Source organism: Loxodonta africana, chromosome 3, assembly GCF_030014295.1.
Source record: "Loxodonta africana isolate mLoxAfr1 chromosome 3, mLoxAfr1.hap2, whole genome shotgun sequence".
Taxonomy (NCBI): domain Eukaryota; kingdom Metazoa; phylum Chordata; class Mammalia; order Proboscidea; family Elephantidae; genus Loxodonta; species Loxodonta africana.
The window spans coordinates 103,833,976-103,855,825 of record NC_087344.1 but is presented as its reverse complement, the minus strand read 5'-3'; the positions used below and the strand labels follow the sequence as shown (position 1 = coordinate 103,855,825).

The 21,850-nt window shown below is 35.4% G+C and overlaps 1 protein-coding gene across 5 annotated transcripts in view; it reads right to left on the bottom strand.

The window, feature by feature from the left end:
- EFCAB7 (EF-hand calcium binding domain 7) overlaps positions 1-21,850 on the bottom strand; it is a 56,483-nt gene that overhangs the window by 23,043 nt on the left and 11,590 nt on the right. For 4 of the 5 annotated variants that reach the window (XM_064282076.1, XM_064282078.1, XM_064282077.1 and 1 more), the window contains 5 exons: positions 16,080-16,221; positions 12,515-12,624; positions 7,901-8,058; positions 7,132-7,265; positions 1-5,762 (listed from right to left, as the gene is read on the bottom strand). In XM_064282076.1, coding sequence (XP_064138146.1) covers positions 5,155-5,762; positions 7,132-7,265; positions 7,901-8,058; positions 12,515-12,624; positions 16,080-16,221 — 1,152 coding nt within the window. In that variant the 3' untranslated portion in view covers positions 1-5,154. The remainder of the gene's footprint in view (positions 5,763-7,131; positions 7,266-7,900; positions 8,059-12,514; positions 12,625-16,079; positions 16,222-21,850) is intronic. The other variant, XM_023549505.2, reaches the window with a different exon arrangement.

Genomic DNA, 21,850 nt, shown 5'->3' with positions numbered 1-21,850 from the left:
GACAAATATTGTATGAGACCACTACTGTAAAAACTCATGAAAAGGTTTACATACAAAAGAAATAATCTTTGATGATTATGAGAGTGGGGAGGGGTGGGGATGGAAAGACACTTAATAGACAATAGATAAGCGATAACTTTGGTGAAGGGTAAGACAGTATACAACACTGGAGAAGCCAGCACAGCCTGTAAAAGGCAGGGCCATAGTAGCTCCATAGACACATCCAAAGTCCCTGAGGGACCAAAATGTTGGGCTGAGGGCTGTGGGGCCATGGTCTCAGGGAATATCTAGCTCAACTGGCAAAACAGTTTATAAAGAAAATGTTCTACATTCTACTTTGGTGGGTAGAGTCTGCGGTCTTAAAAGCCAGTGAGCAGCCATCTAGGACACTCCGCTGGTCTCATCCGTTTGGAAACAAGGAAGAATGAAGAAAACTAAAGACACAATGGAAAGATTAGTCCAAAGGACTAATGGACCACATCTACCATGGCCTCCACCAGACTGAATGCAGTACAACGAGATGGTGCTCAGCTACCACCACTGACTGCTCTGACAGGGATCACAATAGAGGGTTCTGGACAGAGCTGGAGAAAATGTAGTACAAAATTCTAACTCAAAAAGAAAGACCAGACTTGCTGGCTTGACAGAGACTGGAGAAACCCTGAGAGTATGGACCCGGGACACCCTTTCAGCTCAATAATGAGGCCACTCCTGAGGTTCATCCTTCAGCTAAAGATTGAGCAGGCCCATGGAACAAAACAAGACTAAAGAGGCACACCAGCCCTGGCGTGGGGACTGGAAGGCAGGAGGGAACAGGAAAGCTGAGAATAGGGAACCCCGGGCTGAGAAGGGAGACTGTTGACATGTCATGGGGTTGTTAACCAATGTCATACAACAATGTGTGTACTACTGCTTGATGAGAAGTTTGTTCTGTAAACCTTCATCTAAAGTTCAATTAAAAAAAAAAAAGAAAAAAATTCTGTTAAAACAACCGAAATTTTCTTTCTTACACAATTAAAAAAATTCAAACATTTAATAAAATTCTTATTATATATTATTATTCATAAATATTAATCTGAATAGTTTAAAAGTAGAATAAGAATAGATCAAACCATGCTTGAGGGATTATTGTTGTTAGGTGCCGTTGAGTTGGTTTCGACTCATAGCAACCCTATGTGCAACAGAACGAAACACTGCCCAGCCATGTGCCAACCTTATAATCATTGTTATGCTTGAGCCCACTGTTGCAGCCACTGTGTCAATCCATCTCATTAAGGGTCTTCTTCTTTTTTGCTGACCCTCTAACTTACTGAGCATGATGTTCTTTTCCAGGACGTGATCCCTCCTGATAACATGTCCAAAGTATGTGAGCTTTGCTTCTAAGCAGCATTCTGGTTGTACTTCTTCCAAGACAGATTTGTTCATTCTTTTGGCAGTCCATGGTATATTCAGTGTTCTTCACCAACACCACAATTCAAAGACCTGAATTCTTCTTCAGTCTTCCTTATTCATTGTTCAGGGTTTGCATGCCTATGAGGCGATTGAAAACACCATGGCTTGGGTCAGGGGCACCTTAGTATTCAAGGCGACATCTTTCCTTTTCAACACATTAAAGAGGTCTTTAGCAGCAGATCTGCCCAATGCAATGCATCTTTTGATTTCTTGACTGCTGTTTCCATGGGTATTGACTGGGGATCCAAGTAAAATGAAATCCTTGGCAACTTCAATGTTTTTTCACTTTATGCTAGTGTTACTTATTGGTCCAGTTGTGAGGATTTTTGGTGCCTTTATGTTGAGGTGTAATCCATACTGAAGGCTATGGTCTTTGATCTTCATCAGTAAATGTTTCAAGTCCTCTTCACTTTCAGCAAGGAAGGTTGTGTCATCTGCATAATGCAGGTTGTTAATAAGTCTTCCTTCAATCCTGATGCCCCATTCTTCTTCATATAGTTCAGCTTCTCGTATTGAGTATGTATGGTGAAAGGATACAACCCTAACACACACCTTTCCTGACTTTAAACTACATAGTATCCCCTTGTTCTGTTCAAACGACTACCTCCTGATCTATGTACAGGTTCCTCAAGAGCACAACTAAGTGTTCTGGAATTCCCATTCTTCGCAACGTTATCCATAATTTGTTATGATCCACTTAGTCAAATGCCTTTGCGTAGTCAATAAAACACAGGTAAACATCTTTCTGGTATTCTCTGCTTACAGCTAGGATCCATCTGACATCACCAATGATATCCCTGGTTCCATGTCCTCTTTTGAAACTGGCTTCAATTTCTGGCAGTTCCCTGTCCATACACTGTTGCAGTGGCTTTTGAATGATCTTCAGCAAAATTTTGCTCATGTGTGATATTAATGATAATGTTCAATAATTTCCACGTTCAGTTGGATCACCTTTCTTGGGACCAGGCATAAATATGGATCTCTTCCAGTCGGTTGGCCAGGTAGCTGTCTTCCAAATTTCTTGGCATGGATAGTTAGCACTTCCAGCGCTGCATCCGTTTGTTGAAATATCTCAACTGGTATTCCGTCAATTCCTGGAGCCTTGTGTTTTTGTCAATGCCTTCAGTGCAGCTTCGACTGCCTTCCTTAGTACCATTAGTTCCTGATCATATGTTACCTCCTGAAATGGCTGAATATCAACCAATTCTTTTTGGTATAGTCACTCTGTGTATTCCTTCCATTTTTGTTTGACATTTCCTGCATCGTTTAGTATTTTCCCCGTAGAATCCTTCAATATTGCAACTTGAGGCTTGAATTTTTCTTCAGTTCGTTCAGCTTAAGAAATGCCAAGTGTGTTCTTCCTTTTTGATTTTCTATCTCCAGGTCTTCACACATTTCATTATAATACTCTGTCTTCTCAAGCCACCCTTTGAAATCTTCTGTTCAGCTCTTTTACTTCATCATTTCTTCCATTTGTTATGCTACTTGATGTTCAAGAGCAAGTTTCAGAGTCTCTTCTGACATCCATTTTGGTCTTTTCTTCCTTTCCTGTCTTTTTAATAACCTCTTGCTTTCTTCATGTATGATGTCATTCCAAAACTCATCTGGTCTTCGGTCATTAGCGGTCAACACGTCAAATCTACTCTTGAGATGGTCTCTAAATTCAGGTGGGATATACTCAAGGTCATACTTTGGCCCTTGTGGATTTATTCTAACTTTCTTCAGTTTCAACCTGAAGTTTCATAGAGACAATTGATAGCCTGTTCCGCAGCCAGCCCCTGGCCTTGTTTTGACTGATGATATTGAGCTTTTCCATCGTCTCTTTGCACTCATGTAGTCGATTTGATTCCTATGTATTCCATCTGGCGATGTCCATGTGTATAGTTGCTGTTTGCAGTGAAGAAGTCTTTGGTGTGGTAAAATTCTACCATATGATCTCTGGCATCATTTCTATCACCGAGGCCGTATTTTCCAACAACCAATCCTTTTTCTTTGTTTCCAACTTTTACATTACAATCACCAGTAATTATCAACGCATCCTGGTTGCATGTTCAATCAATTTCATACTGCAGAAGTTTGTAAAAATCTTCAATTTCTTCATCTTTGGCTTTAGTGGTTGGTGCATAAATTTGAATAATAGCCGTATTAACTGGTCCTCCTTGTAGGCGTGCGTATATATTCCTACCACTGACAGCACTGCACTTTAGGACAGATTTTTGAAATGTTCTTTCTGATGATGAATGCTTGAAGAATATCCTTCTAATTTCCCAAAACTCAGCACAGGCAGTGTCACAGTACATGACTCAGTTTTTCAACAAATTCTGAAGTTATAAACAGTGCAAATATATTCCAAAATTAGAGAAAAATGCAATTTTTCTGGGCAAATTCCAGCCTACCAGCTCATTTAGAGTACATATTAAGGTATATTTTAAAACATAAAAATGTTTCATGTATATTTGCCATTTAAACCCAGCAGAATCTGACTGAATTTGATATAAGCCCCAAACTACCAGTTTTTCAGAAAGGGAGATAAAGATGGTGCCTTATTCCATCAATTTTAATCGAATTGTCCCCTGGTCCCTGAAAGACTGTCCATGAATTAACTTACATTTTCCTGTGTAAATCTAAGTATGCTCATTTTAACAATATTTGTAAAGAAGACTAAATCTGCCTAGAAATAGCAAGCTATGTCTAATTCCTGAATTTATCTATAGATAATAAACAGCTATTTGTTACTAATTATATTCTTTTAACTGCCCTAGAACAAAAAAATTTTATTTTCCAGTTCCCATCTGTAATATAGCCAAAGGAAATGGATACTCTTATTTGAAAAAACATCTCTTTTGTAAGCTTTATTGGGAGGAAAGCAGCAGGAACATATAACTGTTTAAAATCGGCTGAGTAATAGTTTAAAATATTTGGAAAGTGACTCCTGACTTTTGCAGGAAAAAAAACTAAATGTAGATTAAATTAGATCATAGAGAGAGATGGTAGCTACTAAAATGGAAATTGGAGCTACTACGTAGTAAAACAAGGAACTCTGGAAGTGCAGTGGTTCAAGCACTAAACGTTGGCAGTTCGAACTCACCAGCTGCTCCATGGGAGAAAGAGGTGGCAGCCTGCTTCCATAAAGATTACAGCCTTAGAAACTCTACAGGGCAGTTCTACTCTGTCCTATAGGGTCATTTTGAGTCAGAATCAACTCGATGGCAGTGGTATGTAGCAACAGAAGATTAAAAATTAATATTTGATAAAAATAAAGTATCATTTTAAAGAAAAATGTATTTAGATACTGTAGTATAGAGACTCACAATAACTAATCTACTTTTAAAATTTTAAATTCACAGTCTTCATTAATTTTTAAAAAGTTTATTAAAACTATTTTACAGACAAATGATACCAGGAAAGAAAGAGTAAAATGAATATTACATATGACAACAAAGATAAATATTTCAGAACCTAAAAAGGCCCCGTTTCTTTAGCAGTGTTATTAACGTTGGTGACAGAGACATTTCCCCTAAATCACTTTTTAAATCAATCATTCTTAGAGCTTTTGATAGCGTGGAGGTTAAAGTTCTGGTGTGAAATCCAGTTGTGAAACTTTTTTGTGTAACATTGGTCAAATTACTTAACTTTTTGATTCTGTTTCCTTATTTGTAAAATAAGAATAATAACAGTACTTATCTCATGTTGTTGTTGTTGTTAGGTGCCGTTGAGTTGGTTCCAACTCATAGCGATCCTATGCACAACAGAACGAAACACTGCCCAGTGCTGAGCCATCCTTACAATCGTTGTTATGCTTGAGCTCACTGTTGCAGCCACTGTGTCAGTCCACCTCGTTGAGGGTCTTCCTCTTTTCCGCTGACCCTGTACTCTGCCAAGTATGATGTCCTTCTCCAGGGACTGATCCCTCCTGACAACATGTCCAAAGTATGTAAGACGCAGTCTTGCCATCTTTGCTTCTAAGGAGCATTCTGGTTGTACTTCCTCCAAGACAGATTTGTTCATTCTTTTGGCAGTCCATGGTATATTCAACATTCTTCGCCAACACCACAATTCAAAGGCTCTTCTTCGGTCTTCCTTATTCATTGTCCAGCTTTCACATGCATATGATGTGATTGAAAATACCATGGCTTGGGTCAGGTGCACCTTAGTCTTCAAGGTGACATCTTTGCTCTTCAACACTTTAAAGAGGCCCTTTGCAGCAGATTTACCCAATGCAATGCATCTTTTGATTTCTTGACTACTGCTTCCATGGCTGTTGATTGTGGTTCCAAGTAAAATGAAATCCTTGACAATCCTTATAGCACCTGGTATATGGTAAGCTCTCAAAAAATGTTAACTATTGATTCTGATAATCTAATTAATTTATTAAACTATAATTTTATTCACCAACAACTTTATCATGAGAAAATCCTAAGTACGATTCACTCTCATGGAATGTGCTTTGGTGTCAACAAATACAGAATTAAAAGATTATATCATTAAAGTTATAAGATTATTGTATCTTCCTATAAATAATACTCTTTTATGTGTATTATCAATCTTATTAATCAAACTTTAATATTATAAATCAATATTTCTTGTTATTGATTATACTATTTAAACTTTAAGTTAAAAATAGATATATTCAGAAAAAACCTTTACAATATTATTTTTCTACCCTACTTGGTGTTTAGATAAACAGATTTATCAGAGCCCCACCTGGCTTAATGATGTTGCCACGTTTAAACAGTTTTCACAGCTAGAGTAGTAAGATAGGTTACTATCCAGGGGACACCACACTGAAGATGAGTTCATCTCTCTTCTGATTGTAATCTGGCCTCCTCATACTTTTTGTTCTGTGATCTATAATTGGCTATGCCTTTCTAGTTTCCCCCTTTGACCTTCCAGTCTTTGGGTTAAATAAATACAAGCCTCACCCTCTTCCCAGACTCCTCCTGGGTGACAATTGTGTTTGCCTCATTGTCAATGTTATTCTTTGCCCATCTTGGTATTTTTGGCTTCCATACCTCAGGGGACAAACTTTCTTAATTCAACTCAAATACAACAAGCATTAAAGAATTCTTAACATGCATAAACTTCCTGGAAATCTATGCTTTACTGAAACCACTTAGCTCTTTGCTGCCCTCCCCTGGCCAGTTTTTGTCTCCTGACCACCACCCATTAAAAAAAAAAAAAAAAAAACCATTGCCTAGGAGTTGACTGACTCATAGTTGACCATTATAGTCCCAGTGATATCAAGAGCTAGGGTGAATTTTTTTTTACCTTCTAAGCCCCACAAGGAAACCCTGGTGGTGTAGTGGTTAAGAGTTGGCTGCTAACCAACAGGTTGGCAGTTTGAATCCACCAGGCGCTCCTTGGAAACCCTATGGGACAGTACTCTCTGTCCTATATGAGTTGGAATCAACTCGACGGCCACGAGCATAGGTTAAGCCTCAAAAAGCGTAGGCCAAAATTCGAAATTACATTTAAATAATTCATATTTTCTTTTAACTTGAGTGCTACATACATCACTTATCCGCTAAAGGATAATTAATTAATGATAGTACATTTTAAACTGTTCTAAACACTATAATAATATTCCACAGAGGAAAAGTTTGACATCTTATTTCTTAGGGATAAAAACGTGCTATATACTGACTTTATTACAAATCCATTAAGAAGAAAAGTGCTTACCTCTGCAGACAGCCCAAGCATCTTCATCACATTTCTCACCACTTGTTCTCAATTCAAAAAAATTATATTCTTCAATGCTAAGAAGACCATTTCCATCTAAATCAATAATTTCAAATATATCTGATAAAGTTGACCTAAAATTACAGAATGCAAATTATTTCTTATCTCTAAGGCAACTAGACTGAATAAAGTTTCCATGAGGATAATATTGAAAAGCAAGTTATATCAAAGACATTACACAACTTTATGAACTGTAAGTTAGCAAATTCAAACATATTTTGGCTCAGTCTAGTAGTACATGAGATAAAGCTGCTTCTAAAGCAATCATAGTATATCAACACATAGTAGGAAATCAATGAATACTAGTCCCCTTCTTTTTTACTTTCTCTAACCTACTTTCTTCTTCCTCTCTACTCACAGTCAAATCTAATTGTCCATATCTGGGAGAACTACCTAAGTTTTTGGATTTCATATCTGACAGTTATCTAAATCAATAGTGCAACTAACAGTGTCTATTTCTACAGCAGTGTCTAGTGGGGGAGAAGTTGGTAGATGTGTAACTAAAGTTGACTTGCCAGATGTGTGGAACCTAGAAATGAAAGACAACCCCCAGGCCTGTGAATGGAATACTGATTTCAGACGCCTAGTGAATGAGTTGAGTTACTGAATTAGAATCAGCGGATAGGTGTGGAGGTTGGCCAAAGGAAAGAAGGGGGAGATAGGCTCCTGATATATATCCAGTCTAGATGTTATGGTTCTTAAAACTTACCTAAATTCCTTTGTAAGAAATAATTCCCCCATTTCATCTCTATAAACAAGTTGAGCTTCTTCTGTTATTGGCTTTATTTCTTTCTTCAGCTTACAGCCAGTAGTGAAAGGAATTAACCAGTACATTCCAGGTCCTAGTTCACCAGTCCACCCAAACACCTTTTCTCAAAAGAATTCAAAACAAAATAAATCAAACAAATAAAAACAAAAAAATAACTATGTGTGACTCTTAATCTTTCTTTTGAAAGGGACACATTAGAAACAATTTTTAAAAGCAATATTGACCAATTCTATTATAGTTTAAATGAAATATAGAAATTATCAAACAATTAATATCACATGCTAGCAAAATTCTGTTGAAGATAATTCAGTAACGACTACAGCCATACAGCGACAGGGAGCTGCCAGAATTTCAAGCTGGCTTCAGAAGACCTGGAACAAAGGATATCATTGCTGCTGTCAGATGGATACTGGCTGAAAGCAGAGAATAAATACTAGAAAGATGTTTACTTAAGTTTTATCAACTATGCAAAGCCATTTGACTGTGTGCATCATAACAAATTATAAACAACATTATGAAGAATGGGAATTCCAGAACACTTAATTGTACTCATGGGGAACCTATACATGGATCAAGAGGCAGTTGTTTGAACAGAATAAGGGGATACTGCATGGTTCAAAATTGGAAAAGGTGTGTGGCTGGGTTGTATTCTTTCACTTTATTTCTTTCATCTGTATGCTGAACAAATAATCTGAGAAGCTGGGCTATATAAAGATGATTATGGCATCAGGATTGGTGGAAGATTCATTAACAATCTGCAATAAGTAAAGGACACAACCTTGCTTGCTGAAAATGAAGGTGACTTGAAGAACTTACTGATGAAGGTCAAAGACTACAGCTTTCAGTGTGGCTAATTACCTCCTTTGCCATGAGACCAGAAGAACTAAATGGTTCCTGGCTACCATTACGAATGTTTTGTTCAAAGATTCTACAGAAGAATCCTGATCAAAAGGAGGAAAAATGTGGAACAGAATTTCAAATACTCATGGAGTCTAGATTTTCTGGAGCCATTGAAGCTGGAGGACCCCCTGAAACTACTGACCTGAGATAATCTTTTAACCTTAAACCAAAACTATCCTGAGGTCATCTTTAAACAAAATGATAGCTTAACTTGTAAAGAATGTCTGCCTTGAGCATTGGACTCTTCTAAAAACTATCTACACATATGGGAACAAATTCACAACAGCAACTCAAAAGATTAGATAGATACTTATGGGCAATGAGTTTATGTTAATGGGGAGGAAAAATTTGGTAAAGGAGGATGAAAATGGTTGTACAACTTGAAGAATGTAATCAATATCATTGAATTGTACATGTAGAAACTTTTGAATTGGTGTTATGTTCTGCTGTGTATATTTTCAACAACAACAGCAACAAATTGAAGAAAAAAACTACAGCCTTCAGTATGATGTCTGAACGTGAAGAAAACAAAAATCCTCACAACTGGACCAATAAACAACATCATGATAAATGGAGAAAAAATTGAAGTTGTTAAGAATTTCATTCTACTTGAATCAACAATGTCCATGGAAGCAGCAGTCAAGAAATCAAATGACTTATTGCATTGGGCAAATCTACTGCAAAAGGTCTCTTTAAAATTCTCAAAAGTAAAGATGCCACTTTGATGACTAGGGTGGTCTTTTCAATTGCCTCATATACATGGGAAATTTGGATAATGAAAAAGGAGACAGAAGAAGCATTTGAACTGTGCTGTTGGTGAAGAATATTGAATATACCAAGGACTGCCAAAAGAATGAACAAACTACTAATAGGAGAAATTTGAAGCAAGTATGGCAAGACTTCAACTCGCTAACTTTGCACACGTCATCAGGAATGATAAAGCGGAAGGCCAAAGAAAATGAGGGAAATCCTCAATGAGATGGACTGACACAATGGCCTTGATGGACCCAAATGTACCAACCATCATGAAGGCGGCCCAGGACCCGGCAATATTTCGTTCTGTCATACATAAGGTCACCATGAGTTGGTGCTGACTTGATGATAACTACCAACAATAACATTTATAGTTTTATCAATCTTTTATAGACCTTATTCTTTTTGTTAATGACAACACCAGAATAAGCCCATTAGATGTAGTTTTTCATATATTTAAAAAATAAATACCTAAAATAATAACAGGTAAGAAGCTATATATCTTCTAAATCTTCTCCCAAAATTTTCAAAAATGGTTGTGATGCAAATATCTTTAACAGGAAACAAAGAGAAAAACCTTAGGATGATTTTTTTTTTTTTTAATGAAAACACTGAGCTTCTTTTTAAAAGAGTGATAATTTCTAGATTACATTTCTCTAATTTCATTCAAATAGTAATACAATTTTTAAATCAGATTTCAATGACACAATATTTGTAAAGAGTTCATTATTTGTACATAATAACTGTATTTTTAAGAGCCTATCTTTTTGTAAAAAACAATTTATATGGACTAAAGCACTGGAATTTCACTATTATTTATGATAATAAAGACTATAAAACAAGATGGCAGAATCCCAGATAGACATGTCTTATACAAAACACAGTTTTCTATCAAATATTGAATATTTATAATGAGTACCAGGACATTTGTATATGGAAACATTTTATTCTTTTGTTCTAAAAAAGAAGGCAAAATGGTATCCCTCTACTGACCTCCTTAGAGCTTGCTGGAGCCCAGTGGCTTCCTATAAAACCTAGGGGTTATCTCTGCCAAATATATTAAATCAAGGTATTTTCTAGCAGTAGTTAGGCTACTGCTAGAAATATAATAGGCATGCAAACAGCAATTTGCTTTTCAGCACAGAATGGTTCTAGGGAATCTTGTGTACAAAAAATTCCTTTCAAAACCCAGGTACATTTAGATCATCCTAGGGACTCATGCACAAAATAAAGTTGCTCCTCTGAATTCTAGGTTTAGACCCATTTCTACCCTGACACGTCAGAGGAATCACACCAATCCCAAAGTGAGCACGTCTATTTTGATACAAGAAGTAATCCAATATAACTGAGAGTCATTTCAAAGACTGAAGGTTGACCAAATCCACTTTCTGGAAACTGTATCTTTTAGACTGGCCAGATGCAGACTGATATCCAGGAATGAAAAATCAGATCTCTGTGCTTCTTAATATATGTTATTCCATCAACCTGTCATCTCCACATATAACCTTGAATTTGCCACTGTGGATGGCAAAAAGTCTTTCATGTGCACAAAACTCTTAAAGAAAGTAACTGTAAAACTAAAAATAAAAAATCCTTTGTAAATATGACATATTACAGATAAACAGAAGCCTATATAGTAAAGAGGTAAGTAGAACTCATTCAAACTTTATTACTGGCTTACTACAGACTAACATTTTTACACATGTAATCTTATAAGAAAGACATTTTACCCAAAATGAAATGGGAAAAGCTATTGTTTTCAACAATGCTTTATCTTGAACTTAACTTCGTAGTCAGTTCTGAAGAAGAGTTTAGTCAAAACATTAGCTTTTGTCATTTTATTTGTTTCTTGCCTATAACTATTCTTGTCTGTTAGGAAGGCTACAATAAAGACTTTTATATAACATTCCATCAGGGAAATGTTTGTCAGTGGGCCTATATAAAGATTAAATATGATATTGCAGTAAGCCCTTGAATAGTTTTATTCCTGTTGTTGTGCAGGAGATGTATTTTGTAGTCCTCATAAAATAAATAGTCACGTTTATGTATCTACCTCACATATCTGGCCTCTGAGTAAATATACAATTAGAAAAGATCAGAACAACCCCACAGGCAACATATAAAATCATTTAAAAGCATTTCTTCATATCAAACTATTTTTAAACCATAGTATCAGTCAAGCCTGAGGACAGTAATCTTAAAGTTTTTCTTTGTGCAGCAGTAGTATAACTAAGATAAACATCTGAAACAACTTTTCCAAAGTCTTGAATTGCTTGTATTTAGAGGCAAAAATCCACTGCCACGAGTCATTTTTATTAAGCATAACAACAACAACAAAAAAAAAGTTCACATGTGAAGCATCAGGGCATTTAGAGAAGAGGAGAGTGAAATACTAAGAAGTTATAAGTGATTTGCCCAATGTCGCCTACTTATAAAGGCAAGACTGTCAATCAAGCCTCAATTCTTAACCAATCTCAGCAAGCAAGAAAAAAACCCATTGCCGTAGAGTCAATTTCAGCCCATAATAACCCTACAGGAAAAAGTAGAACTGCCTTTTGGGTTTCCAAGGCTGTAATCACTAAGGAAGCAGACTGCCACATCTTTCTTCCATGGAGCAGCTGATAGGTTTGACTGCTGACCCTTCGGTTGGCAGCCGAGTGCTTAACCACTGAGCCACCAAGGCTCCTTAAGCAAGAAAAAATCCCTCACAATTAATAAAACAAATAATATGTATAGGGTTTAGGAACTGTATATACCTTAATTGGAAGGGAGGACACAAAAGTTTAAAAAACAAAGAAAATATAGAAAAAATATTACTTTTCTCCAAACTTGAATTCATATTATATTTTAAAATTAAATATTATATTTAAAAATTAAATATTAGAAGATAAATATGTATACTTCTCTATTTCGCAGTTCAGTAAAACACACGAGCTGTAGATTTGCGTGACTCTCATTCTCTTTAAGAATATATAAGGCAGTATCAACTGATAACCAAGGGGATGGTTTTCCTATAAAACAAAAAACCCAAGCACCTTAAAGTAAGCAATCATAACTTTCTCTTTCCTATCTAAGAAAGAAGCTAGTGGTTTCTTCCCCCCTTGGATATTTTTTAGAAACACACATTCAATTTTTATATGTAATCATCATAGCATTTGCAATAAGGTATATACCTATATACAACGATCTTCTGAGAGACATTCTCTACATACTCACTTTCTAAAAATCAGAACTTTTCTTGAACCTATCAGACAGCTGATGACACAAGCCAACCAAGTAGTCTGAAACTGAAGGAAAGACAGGCCCTTCCAAGGACAGATGGGATGGAAGCACTGGCTTAGCTGTGGTGGAACATGGGAGGAAGAGATGTCAAGCACTATCTACATGCTGACACCTGCAAAACTTGTATCTTCAGTTAGGACCTTTCTTCTGAATGTTAGACCTGAATTTCCAAATGCCTATTTGACATTTCCACTTGGATTTCTGTGTCCAAAACTGGATTCCTCACCTAGCGCCTAAAAACAAACAAACAAAAACAACCAACTGCCCATCTATACTTTTTCCATCTCAGTTAATGGTAACTGAATCCTTTCAGTTGCGTAGGTCAAAAATCTTACGATCATCTTTAACTCTTTTCTTCTCTCACATATAACCAATCCTCAAGAAATCCTGTGGTTCTACCTTCAAGAAACATCAAAAATCTCCACTTTTTATCTCTCTATTACCTACGCCCTGGTCAAAGCATTATCAGTCCTCTCCTGGAATTCTGCGGTAGCATCCTAGCTGGACTCCCTGCTTTTACCCACATACCCTTTGGTCTATTTTTAACACAGCAACCTGACTGCTCTTGTAAAAATGTAAATCAGATTACATCCTGCATGTACTCAAAATCCCCTAAGGGAGTAGAGAGTTGGAAGAAGATTGCTCTTAACCTATCAACAAGAAAAAGTGGATCAACTAAAAAATGATAACTTTCCTTGAATCCATCAGATAGTTGAGGTCACAGGGAAAGTAAGTAGTCTGAAATCCAAGGAGACAGATTCTTCCAAGGATTGAACAGATGTGAGCACGACTTAACTGTGGTGGAGCACAGGAAGATGAGATGTCAGGTACCATACAAGAAGAAGAGAGAGGGCAGAAGAAATATTTAAGAAATAACGGCAGAGAATTTTCTAAAAATAATGAAAGATATCAAGCCACAAATCCAAGAATTTCAGAGAACCCCAAGCAGAATAAAACAAAATGGCATCAACAAAACATAAAAAAAAATCTAGACACATATTCAAACTGTTGAAAATCAAAGATAAAGAGAAAATCTTGACAGTAGCCATGAGAAAAAACTCAAAAGGGTTCCTCATTTCTCTGCACTCAAGTCCTTATTATGGCAAAAAATCTCTACCCAATTTTGACCCCTGTTCCTTCCTGTCTTCATCTCCTCCTACTTTCCCCTTACTTACTCCTCTCTAGCCTCTTCGGTCGTCTTCTAACACCAGGTACACTCTCACCTCAGAGCCTCTGCACAGAGTATTTCCACTACCTGGAATGCTCTTCCACTTTCTCTGCTCTTTGTCCATCTCCTGTGTCATCCCTACATCCGCAAAGCCTACTCTCTTGCCTTCAACAGAAGACTAAAAACATGGCCACAACTATTTCCCTCCCTGTAAACACAGCCCTTCGCCATATGACTCTGCAGCTACTTCCATCAATACAGCAAGTCTATTTTTCCACTCTACCAGTCTGGGCTTGCCTTGTGACTTTTTATGAACAACAGAATGTAACAGAAGTGACACTGTGCCAGTTTTGAGCCCAGACCTCAGGAGGTCCTATTGTGTATCTGTTTTCTCTCTCAGGTTCCTATTATGCCATGAGAACAAGTCCAGGCTAGCTTACTGGAGGGTGAGAGATCACATGAGGCAAAGTCAAGCTGTCTCAACTGAGATGCCATGCATGTGAGAGTATAGCCAAGATCAGCAAAGCTGTATAACCTGCAGCATAACCTGCAGCTGACCTTAGACGCATGTGTGAGCTCCTCAGAAAAAGCCAAGCCTGGCAAAGACCAAAAGTCGCCAGCTGACCTACAGACTCATGACTGAATAAATATTTAACTGTTGTATGCCGCTGAGATTTGGGATAGTTTCTTATCCAGCAACTGATAACACACCTCTCTCGAAGTTTGCTCAAAGACTCTTTCAAATGTCACCTTCTTCATAAAGCATGCACTAAACACTCCATTTAAATGGCAAACCACATCCTCTCAGCATTCACAATCCCTCTTACCCTCTTTGTTTTTCCCATGGCATTTATGACTTTCCAACATACCATGCCATTTACTATTTATTATGTCTATTATTTATTGTCTGTTTCTCCCACTAGAATGTAAGTTCCATAAGAGCAGGGGTTTTGTACTTTTTATACTCTAATGTATCTTACCCATTGCTGTCGAGTCAATTCTGACTCATAGTGACCCCACAGGACAGAGCAGAACTGTCCCATGGGGTTCAAAGGAGCAGCTGGTGGATTCAAACTGCCAACCTTTTGGTTAGCAGCTGAGCTCTTAACCACTGCACCACAATGATGCTTGTCAGGTAACAGGATCTCAGTAAATATTTGTTAATTAAATGAATAAAGGAATCTTATTCATAAAAATATGAAGAATTAACAATTACATTGAATTTTTAGGGCTATCTTCATTCCTTTCTCTGAAAAATGACTACTGTAATCATCATTTAAAACTGTCAGCTACCAAATGTTGTAAGCATCCTACAAGACATCCAGTGAAAACTTTCAGAATTTCTAAAGGGGAAAAAGAATGGGGTGGGAGAAAAACACTCTAATAGAAAATATTTATACATAAACACAAGAAAAATAAAGATCAATTTATAACAACATTAAAGGAATAATAGGAAAAACCCCCTTATAGAGATCTTCCGCTGATTAAAAAATCATTTTAGACACTAAAAAAATTACTAAATTTTCTCTAGCAACTCTGTACAAAAGAAAGAATATTATCATGAATGCAAAGATCATTAAGGAATGTCTAAGTTGTATAACATAGGACTTGGAAGGTATTCAAAAATACTTTCAGTTTCATATTGTTCCAAATTATGCTTCTATAGAATTTCTCCTAAATGCATTATTTTTAAAAAATTGATAAAGGGAAAAGGTTAAGGATTAATTAACAAAATGTTAATTCTATACCATGAGGAAACCAGGAAACAATATGTTCTTGCTTTTAAATGAATTGAAATAAAACATGCTTTAAACATAAACACAAAGCAATTTACTTGTTTTGCATAATATGATACACAGTTACCTATAAACTAACACCTTATTTAAGATGTAACCACATTTCTTACTTAGGCAGATTAATTTCTTCACTAAGTAGGACTATCAAATAATTACATAGGTATTTTCATAGATGACACACTATGGCATTTTAAAAAATACACAGAAACTTTAAACTTGCCTTCAACTTGACTCAGGTTTAATGGCTTAATTGTTAGATAAACCATGGATCTCTGAGGTATTTGCATCCTGTATTGATGGCTGATGACTTCACTGTCTTCTTCTAAGAAAAAGCAACCTTTTGATTGTGCACATTGCCACTCCTGAAAAGAAGGAAAACATTTTTTTCAAACAGTGCTTATTAAATGTTTCCAGCATGTTTAGCAATAAGAAGAAACCAGAGGAGAACATGAAAGAAATGTCAAGTATAGCCATTGTCCTCCAGGTATTTGCAACACAGGAGGTAAAAACAGATGACACAATACAATTTTATAACTGGTGGTAGTATACAGTTATATATTCAAAAAGTGCTATAATCCCAGATCCTAAAATAGTGCCCTACACATTGTAGGTGATCAAGAAATGTTTGTTGTCTGACTAATGGGGAAAGGTGACACTGATATAAACTGAGTGGGCAATTCGTGAACTGTTCCTTCAAGGACGGATAGCATTTCCATAAGAAAAGATAAGAAAAGACATAATGGAGAGAGAAAAACAAGAAAAATAAAGTTCATGATGATGAGAAGTCTAAAAGCAAGATAATAAATAATGTCCTGTAATAATCAGGATGAGATTGGTGCTTGGAGCATAGTAAGAATGGAGAGGTAAACACCACTAAGACTGACGGAAATAGATGGAAAGAACAAGAGACAGGGCTTTGTGTTTAAAAGATAAAGTATATGGCAACCAAAATAATTGTTTCAAATCTAGGTAACTAAAAAAACACTGTGATGAATAAAAGTTTCACACTACAACAATATGTTAATAAATATAAAATACCAGTTTTGAGAAAGACCGTTCTATGAGATTGGTTCTCCATCTCTCAGTCTAGCCAAAGCCCTTCTCCTAGTCCAAATTAACATGTTTATGTGGGGGCTCAGGACCAGAATTAAGAAGAACTTGAAGATGGTACCTTGGGTAGATAGTAAAGGATTCTTTATTGAAGTTAGGGGAAATTAACATAGATGTATACAAAAATGCTTTCCTCTCTAATACTAGTAGGCCTGCCTACCTGTAACAAAAGTTCTAATGACTTCCAAAAATAGCATACTAATGAGGCTTTGATGTGATTTTATAAAGGATGATTTTGAAAAATTACGTATAAGGATAGTTAGATACTGAACTCAAGGCTTTAGTAATATTAAGATAACTACTGAGAAAAGGCGTGCATTAGCTGTATCACAACAAATCAAAAATATTATTAATCCATTATAGAAAGAATTACTAGGGAGCTGAAAAGACAAGGCCAAACATAATTTATATTGAGGTATTTACACTTTTTTTAAGGCTAAATTCTCCTAAAATGTGCTAACTCATCATTTTTCTATTATATATGCCAGAATTATTTTAATGTTTTATGTTAGTTTCCTAAGACCAAAATACATTTAAAGTTAGAAATTTAAAAACAGAAAACAGTTGCTATAATTCTACCACTCTAATTTGTTTTTATGTAATACTTTTAACACTGGCCTTATATAGAAACCGATTTTTACGTTTTAATGAAGACCACCATTTTATATTCTACTTTTTCATTTAATGTTATATCAAACTCTTTTGTTATACATTTAGGTCATTTCCAATTCTCATCATTATAATGCTAAAATGAATATTATTTTGTCTATACATTGGCAATGGGGTATTTTCTGATAAAATATTTTCTTGAGAAAACTTCCAGGCAAAGAATTTGTATATTTTTAAGACTACTAACTGTTGCCATCGAATCAATTCTGACCCACAGCAACCCCACAGGAGAGAGTAGAACAGCCCCATAGAGGTTCCAAGGAGCAGCTGGTGGATTCGAACTGCCGACTTTTTGGTTAGCAGCTGACCTCTTGGCCACTGCGCCACCAGGGCTCCAGACTACTGGCATGCGTTTTCATATTGCTTTATAAAACAGTTGTGCCAATTTTACAATACCAATGGCACATGAATGTAACAATTTTATCCTTGCCATTAATTAGTCAGTGTTGTTATCACGAAATAAATTAGGTGGTGGGGGTGGGGTAATTTCTTAAGCAAGGGGTGGGCACATGAAACATTCATTACAGTATTCAATATATTTTTGTATACCTGAAGTATTTCATAATAAAAAATGGTATTGTAACAATTTTTAACATTATGATAAATGGAGAAAATATTGAAGTCAAGGATTTCATTTTACTTGGATCCATAATCAATGCCTATGGAAACAGCATTCAAGAAATCAGATGATGTAGTATGTTGCACAAATCTGCTGCAAAAGACCTCATTAAAGTGTTGAAAGCAAGGATGTAACTTTAAGGACTAGGGTAAGCCTGACCCAGACCGTGGTATTTTCAATTGCCTCATATGCAAGGGAATGCTGGACAATGAATAAGGAAGACTGAAGAAGAATTGATGCCTTTCAGTTATGGTGTGGGAGAAGAATACTGAATATACCATGGACTGCCAGAAGAACAAGCAAGTCTGTCTTGGAAGAAGTACAGCCAGAATGCTCGTTATAAGCAAAGATGGAGAGACTTCATCTCATGTACTGGCAGAGGACATCATGCTTGGTAAAGAGAGGGTAGCAAAAAAGAGGAAGACCCTCAATGGGCAGGATTGACACAGTGGCTGTAACAATGGGCTCAAGCATAGCAAACATTGTGAAGAAGGCACAGGACCAGACAGTGTTTTGGTCTGTTGTACACAGGGTCACCATGGGTAGGAACCAACTTGACAGCATCTAAAAACAAGAACAATAAATTTTACACTAATTTGAGCTTCTCTGATTATTAGCAAGGTTGAACATTTCCCCATGTGTTTATCATTTTTATTTCCTTTTCTGTGAACAGCCTATTCATCTCCTATCCTCATAACTCTATTGAAAACTTGGAATTTTTCTTACGCATTTTAATAAACTTGACTATTTTAGATATTAAGGACTTTTGTAGAATTTGATATGTGTATTTTCTGTATTTCCTTTTACTTTAGTTTTGGTTTTTATCAACTTGTTTTCCATTCATCTTTTCTTTGAAGATTTCTTTAACTGAATTTTAAGATTTTACCATTACTGCAGGGCAATTATACTAGCATTCAGTTAGTCATTAATTACATACACTGCCATACCTTTGGGCTATAAAAAATGTGTATTTTTAATTCTGAGAAATTAAGGTGTGACCATAAATTATTGAAATTCTTCTTCCTAAGTATACTGCCTACAACAGAAGCAATTCATTATATATGATACTTCAGTAATATCTCTATAAGGCAATATAGGGCAAGTGAAAATTAGTCACTTTAATAAACAGAGAAATTAAAGTACCCAAAGATTACATGGGTTCACAGGTTTTATGAAGAATTTGTAGAAATTATTAGATTTAAAGTCGAAGACTCTCAGATTAATGCTTTTACCATTAGATTGTGTTTCCAAAAGAAAACTCAGGGAACCAAATTGAAAATTTTTATTAAGTCTGTATAACACAATGAGGTTCAAACTTGGGCTTGTGTCAAAAGTTTAACTACTAATGCTGAGTAAAAGTATGCGCTGAACTTCATTTAGCTTCCCTGTAAATCTCTTGGCTGGGAAAAAATATGGACTAACAATAGATGCTGACATTACCTCAGAGGCAATTGGTCCTCACATAATCAACATGACTTTGGACCATGATGACTGCTAAAAGAAAGATACACTCACATAGTATTTGGACAAGTTACCCTTTGAGACAGCTTGAACTATGATTCTGATATAATACTTAAAATGTTTTCCTTTTAATTAATTCTGATTATAACATTATCAGATGGAATTTCATCTAAAACACTTTATGAATATATATTTTCTATTTACCCATCTGTATTGGTGAGGGAAACTAGTTTAGAATTACAGATTAAAGGTAGAAGGAATCTAAAAATACTTCTCTTTTGATTGATGAGGAAAGAAACAAAAAAAAAAGGGCCATATGCTTAATATCATAATTCTTGCAGATTACAGAACTAGAGCTAGAACCCAGGTCTCCTTATTTTCCAGCCTACCAGTTACAGTGTTCTAAGTTCTGTTCTATTTCACATTTAAACATCTGCTAAGGTCTTTTAAAAAGTCGGTTTTTAAAAGAAACTGTATTTTTATTATATTATTATAATAAAATATCATAAATCATTATCACTGTGAATTATCCATATATTGAAGTGTTATGACAAACATAACTACTGGTCTTCTTATTAAAAAGAAATACAGATTTTAGTAGCTGGAAAATTTCTTAAATTTGTATTGCAATCATGGGCGCAGCAGTCCCCTAGTTTAAAAGATGTACAAATGAAACTCTTAAAAACTAATGTACTTTGCCTGATACACTGGTAGTGAACATAATTTGTAGTATTTAAAGACTCAAGAATGGAAGACTTTTTCCATGTGCTGATAGTATTTCTAGGGGCAGTGCCATGGGCTGACAGACATTTTTATAAAATTCAGTTGGGGAGCAAGGTAAATAAACATGTTTATTCTAAGTCTTTCCTAATTTCCATTCTAGAAAACAATGCTACAGGTAGAGGGGAATTTCTAAGTTTCTTTTGAAAGACAGCCAACCCACATGCTACAATGTTATGCATGGATTAGTAAGGTTGGAAAATGATAGAACAACAGTTATCATAAAATAGAACACAAAGTCCACATTCTTTATAATTAACCAAACTTCAATGTAACAATCAAATTATTTTGAATACTAAATTCTAGGAGAATTTGTAACTCTGCTATCCAAAAAAGAATTCAGTTTCTTAAGATTCACCAGTTATCAAACACGCAGTGCTTATTCAACTTAAAATTTCTTTTTAAAGCAAACAGACTTTCAGTCACACGATGCTTTTTCTCTAGGACCTGGACTAAAACGTTATGAGCTAAAGGAAAAAAGTACTGACAATTTGGCTGCCTCATTCAAATAAATCAGTTTGAAAGGATTATAGATTATATTGATAGTTTGAGTATTATGAGTAAAATGAAATAAGGCTGAGGTTATTTTTTTAACTTTTAGAATAACAGAGTAAGAAATTCCATGTATGATATAATCTTTTGACAATATAGATATTAAATAGTGAAGAAGAAAATAGTAGCTTGTAATATTTATATAGGGCATGAGGTGGTGCTATACTCTACCAATTCAGGTCAATTCATATAAACTCGAACAGAAGTGTTAATTCATTTATTTGTTATATACAAATTTTATTTATTTTCACTCATAATATATAAGGAAATGCCGAAAAGCACAATTACAAATAGATAATAAAGTATACAATTCTATCAAAATGCTTAAGTGTATCAGTAAAGTTAAATCTTAGAGCACCAAAGTGAATATGATTTGTTCTGACATAATGAATTCTGTATTACTACTAAAATTTAAGGTGAAGTAGAATTATTAAGCAGTATACATGCCATAGATTAGTCACAGGAGGAGCTTATATATTATCATCTTCATCATCATCACTACTGTCATTTTTTTATAACGATACCCTAGGTCACATACTTATTAGATAGTTATTTGCTGTTCTGTATGTTGCTAAGTCAAAGAGGTAAAGAGACCATTATTGAACCTTTTGCTATAAAATTATAAGCTGTACATCTTAAAAATAAGAGGTTAGATTTATAAAAGTATAATTTAATTGACAGACTGAATTGATCAATAGTTTGAACATGCAAGAAACTTTTGTAACAAAATTCTTTGGAGCTGTCACAAAAATTAATAGTAACTTAATACTGTTAACCATTTTGAGTTTAAAAATATATAC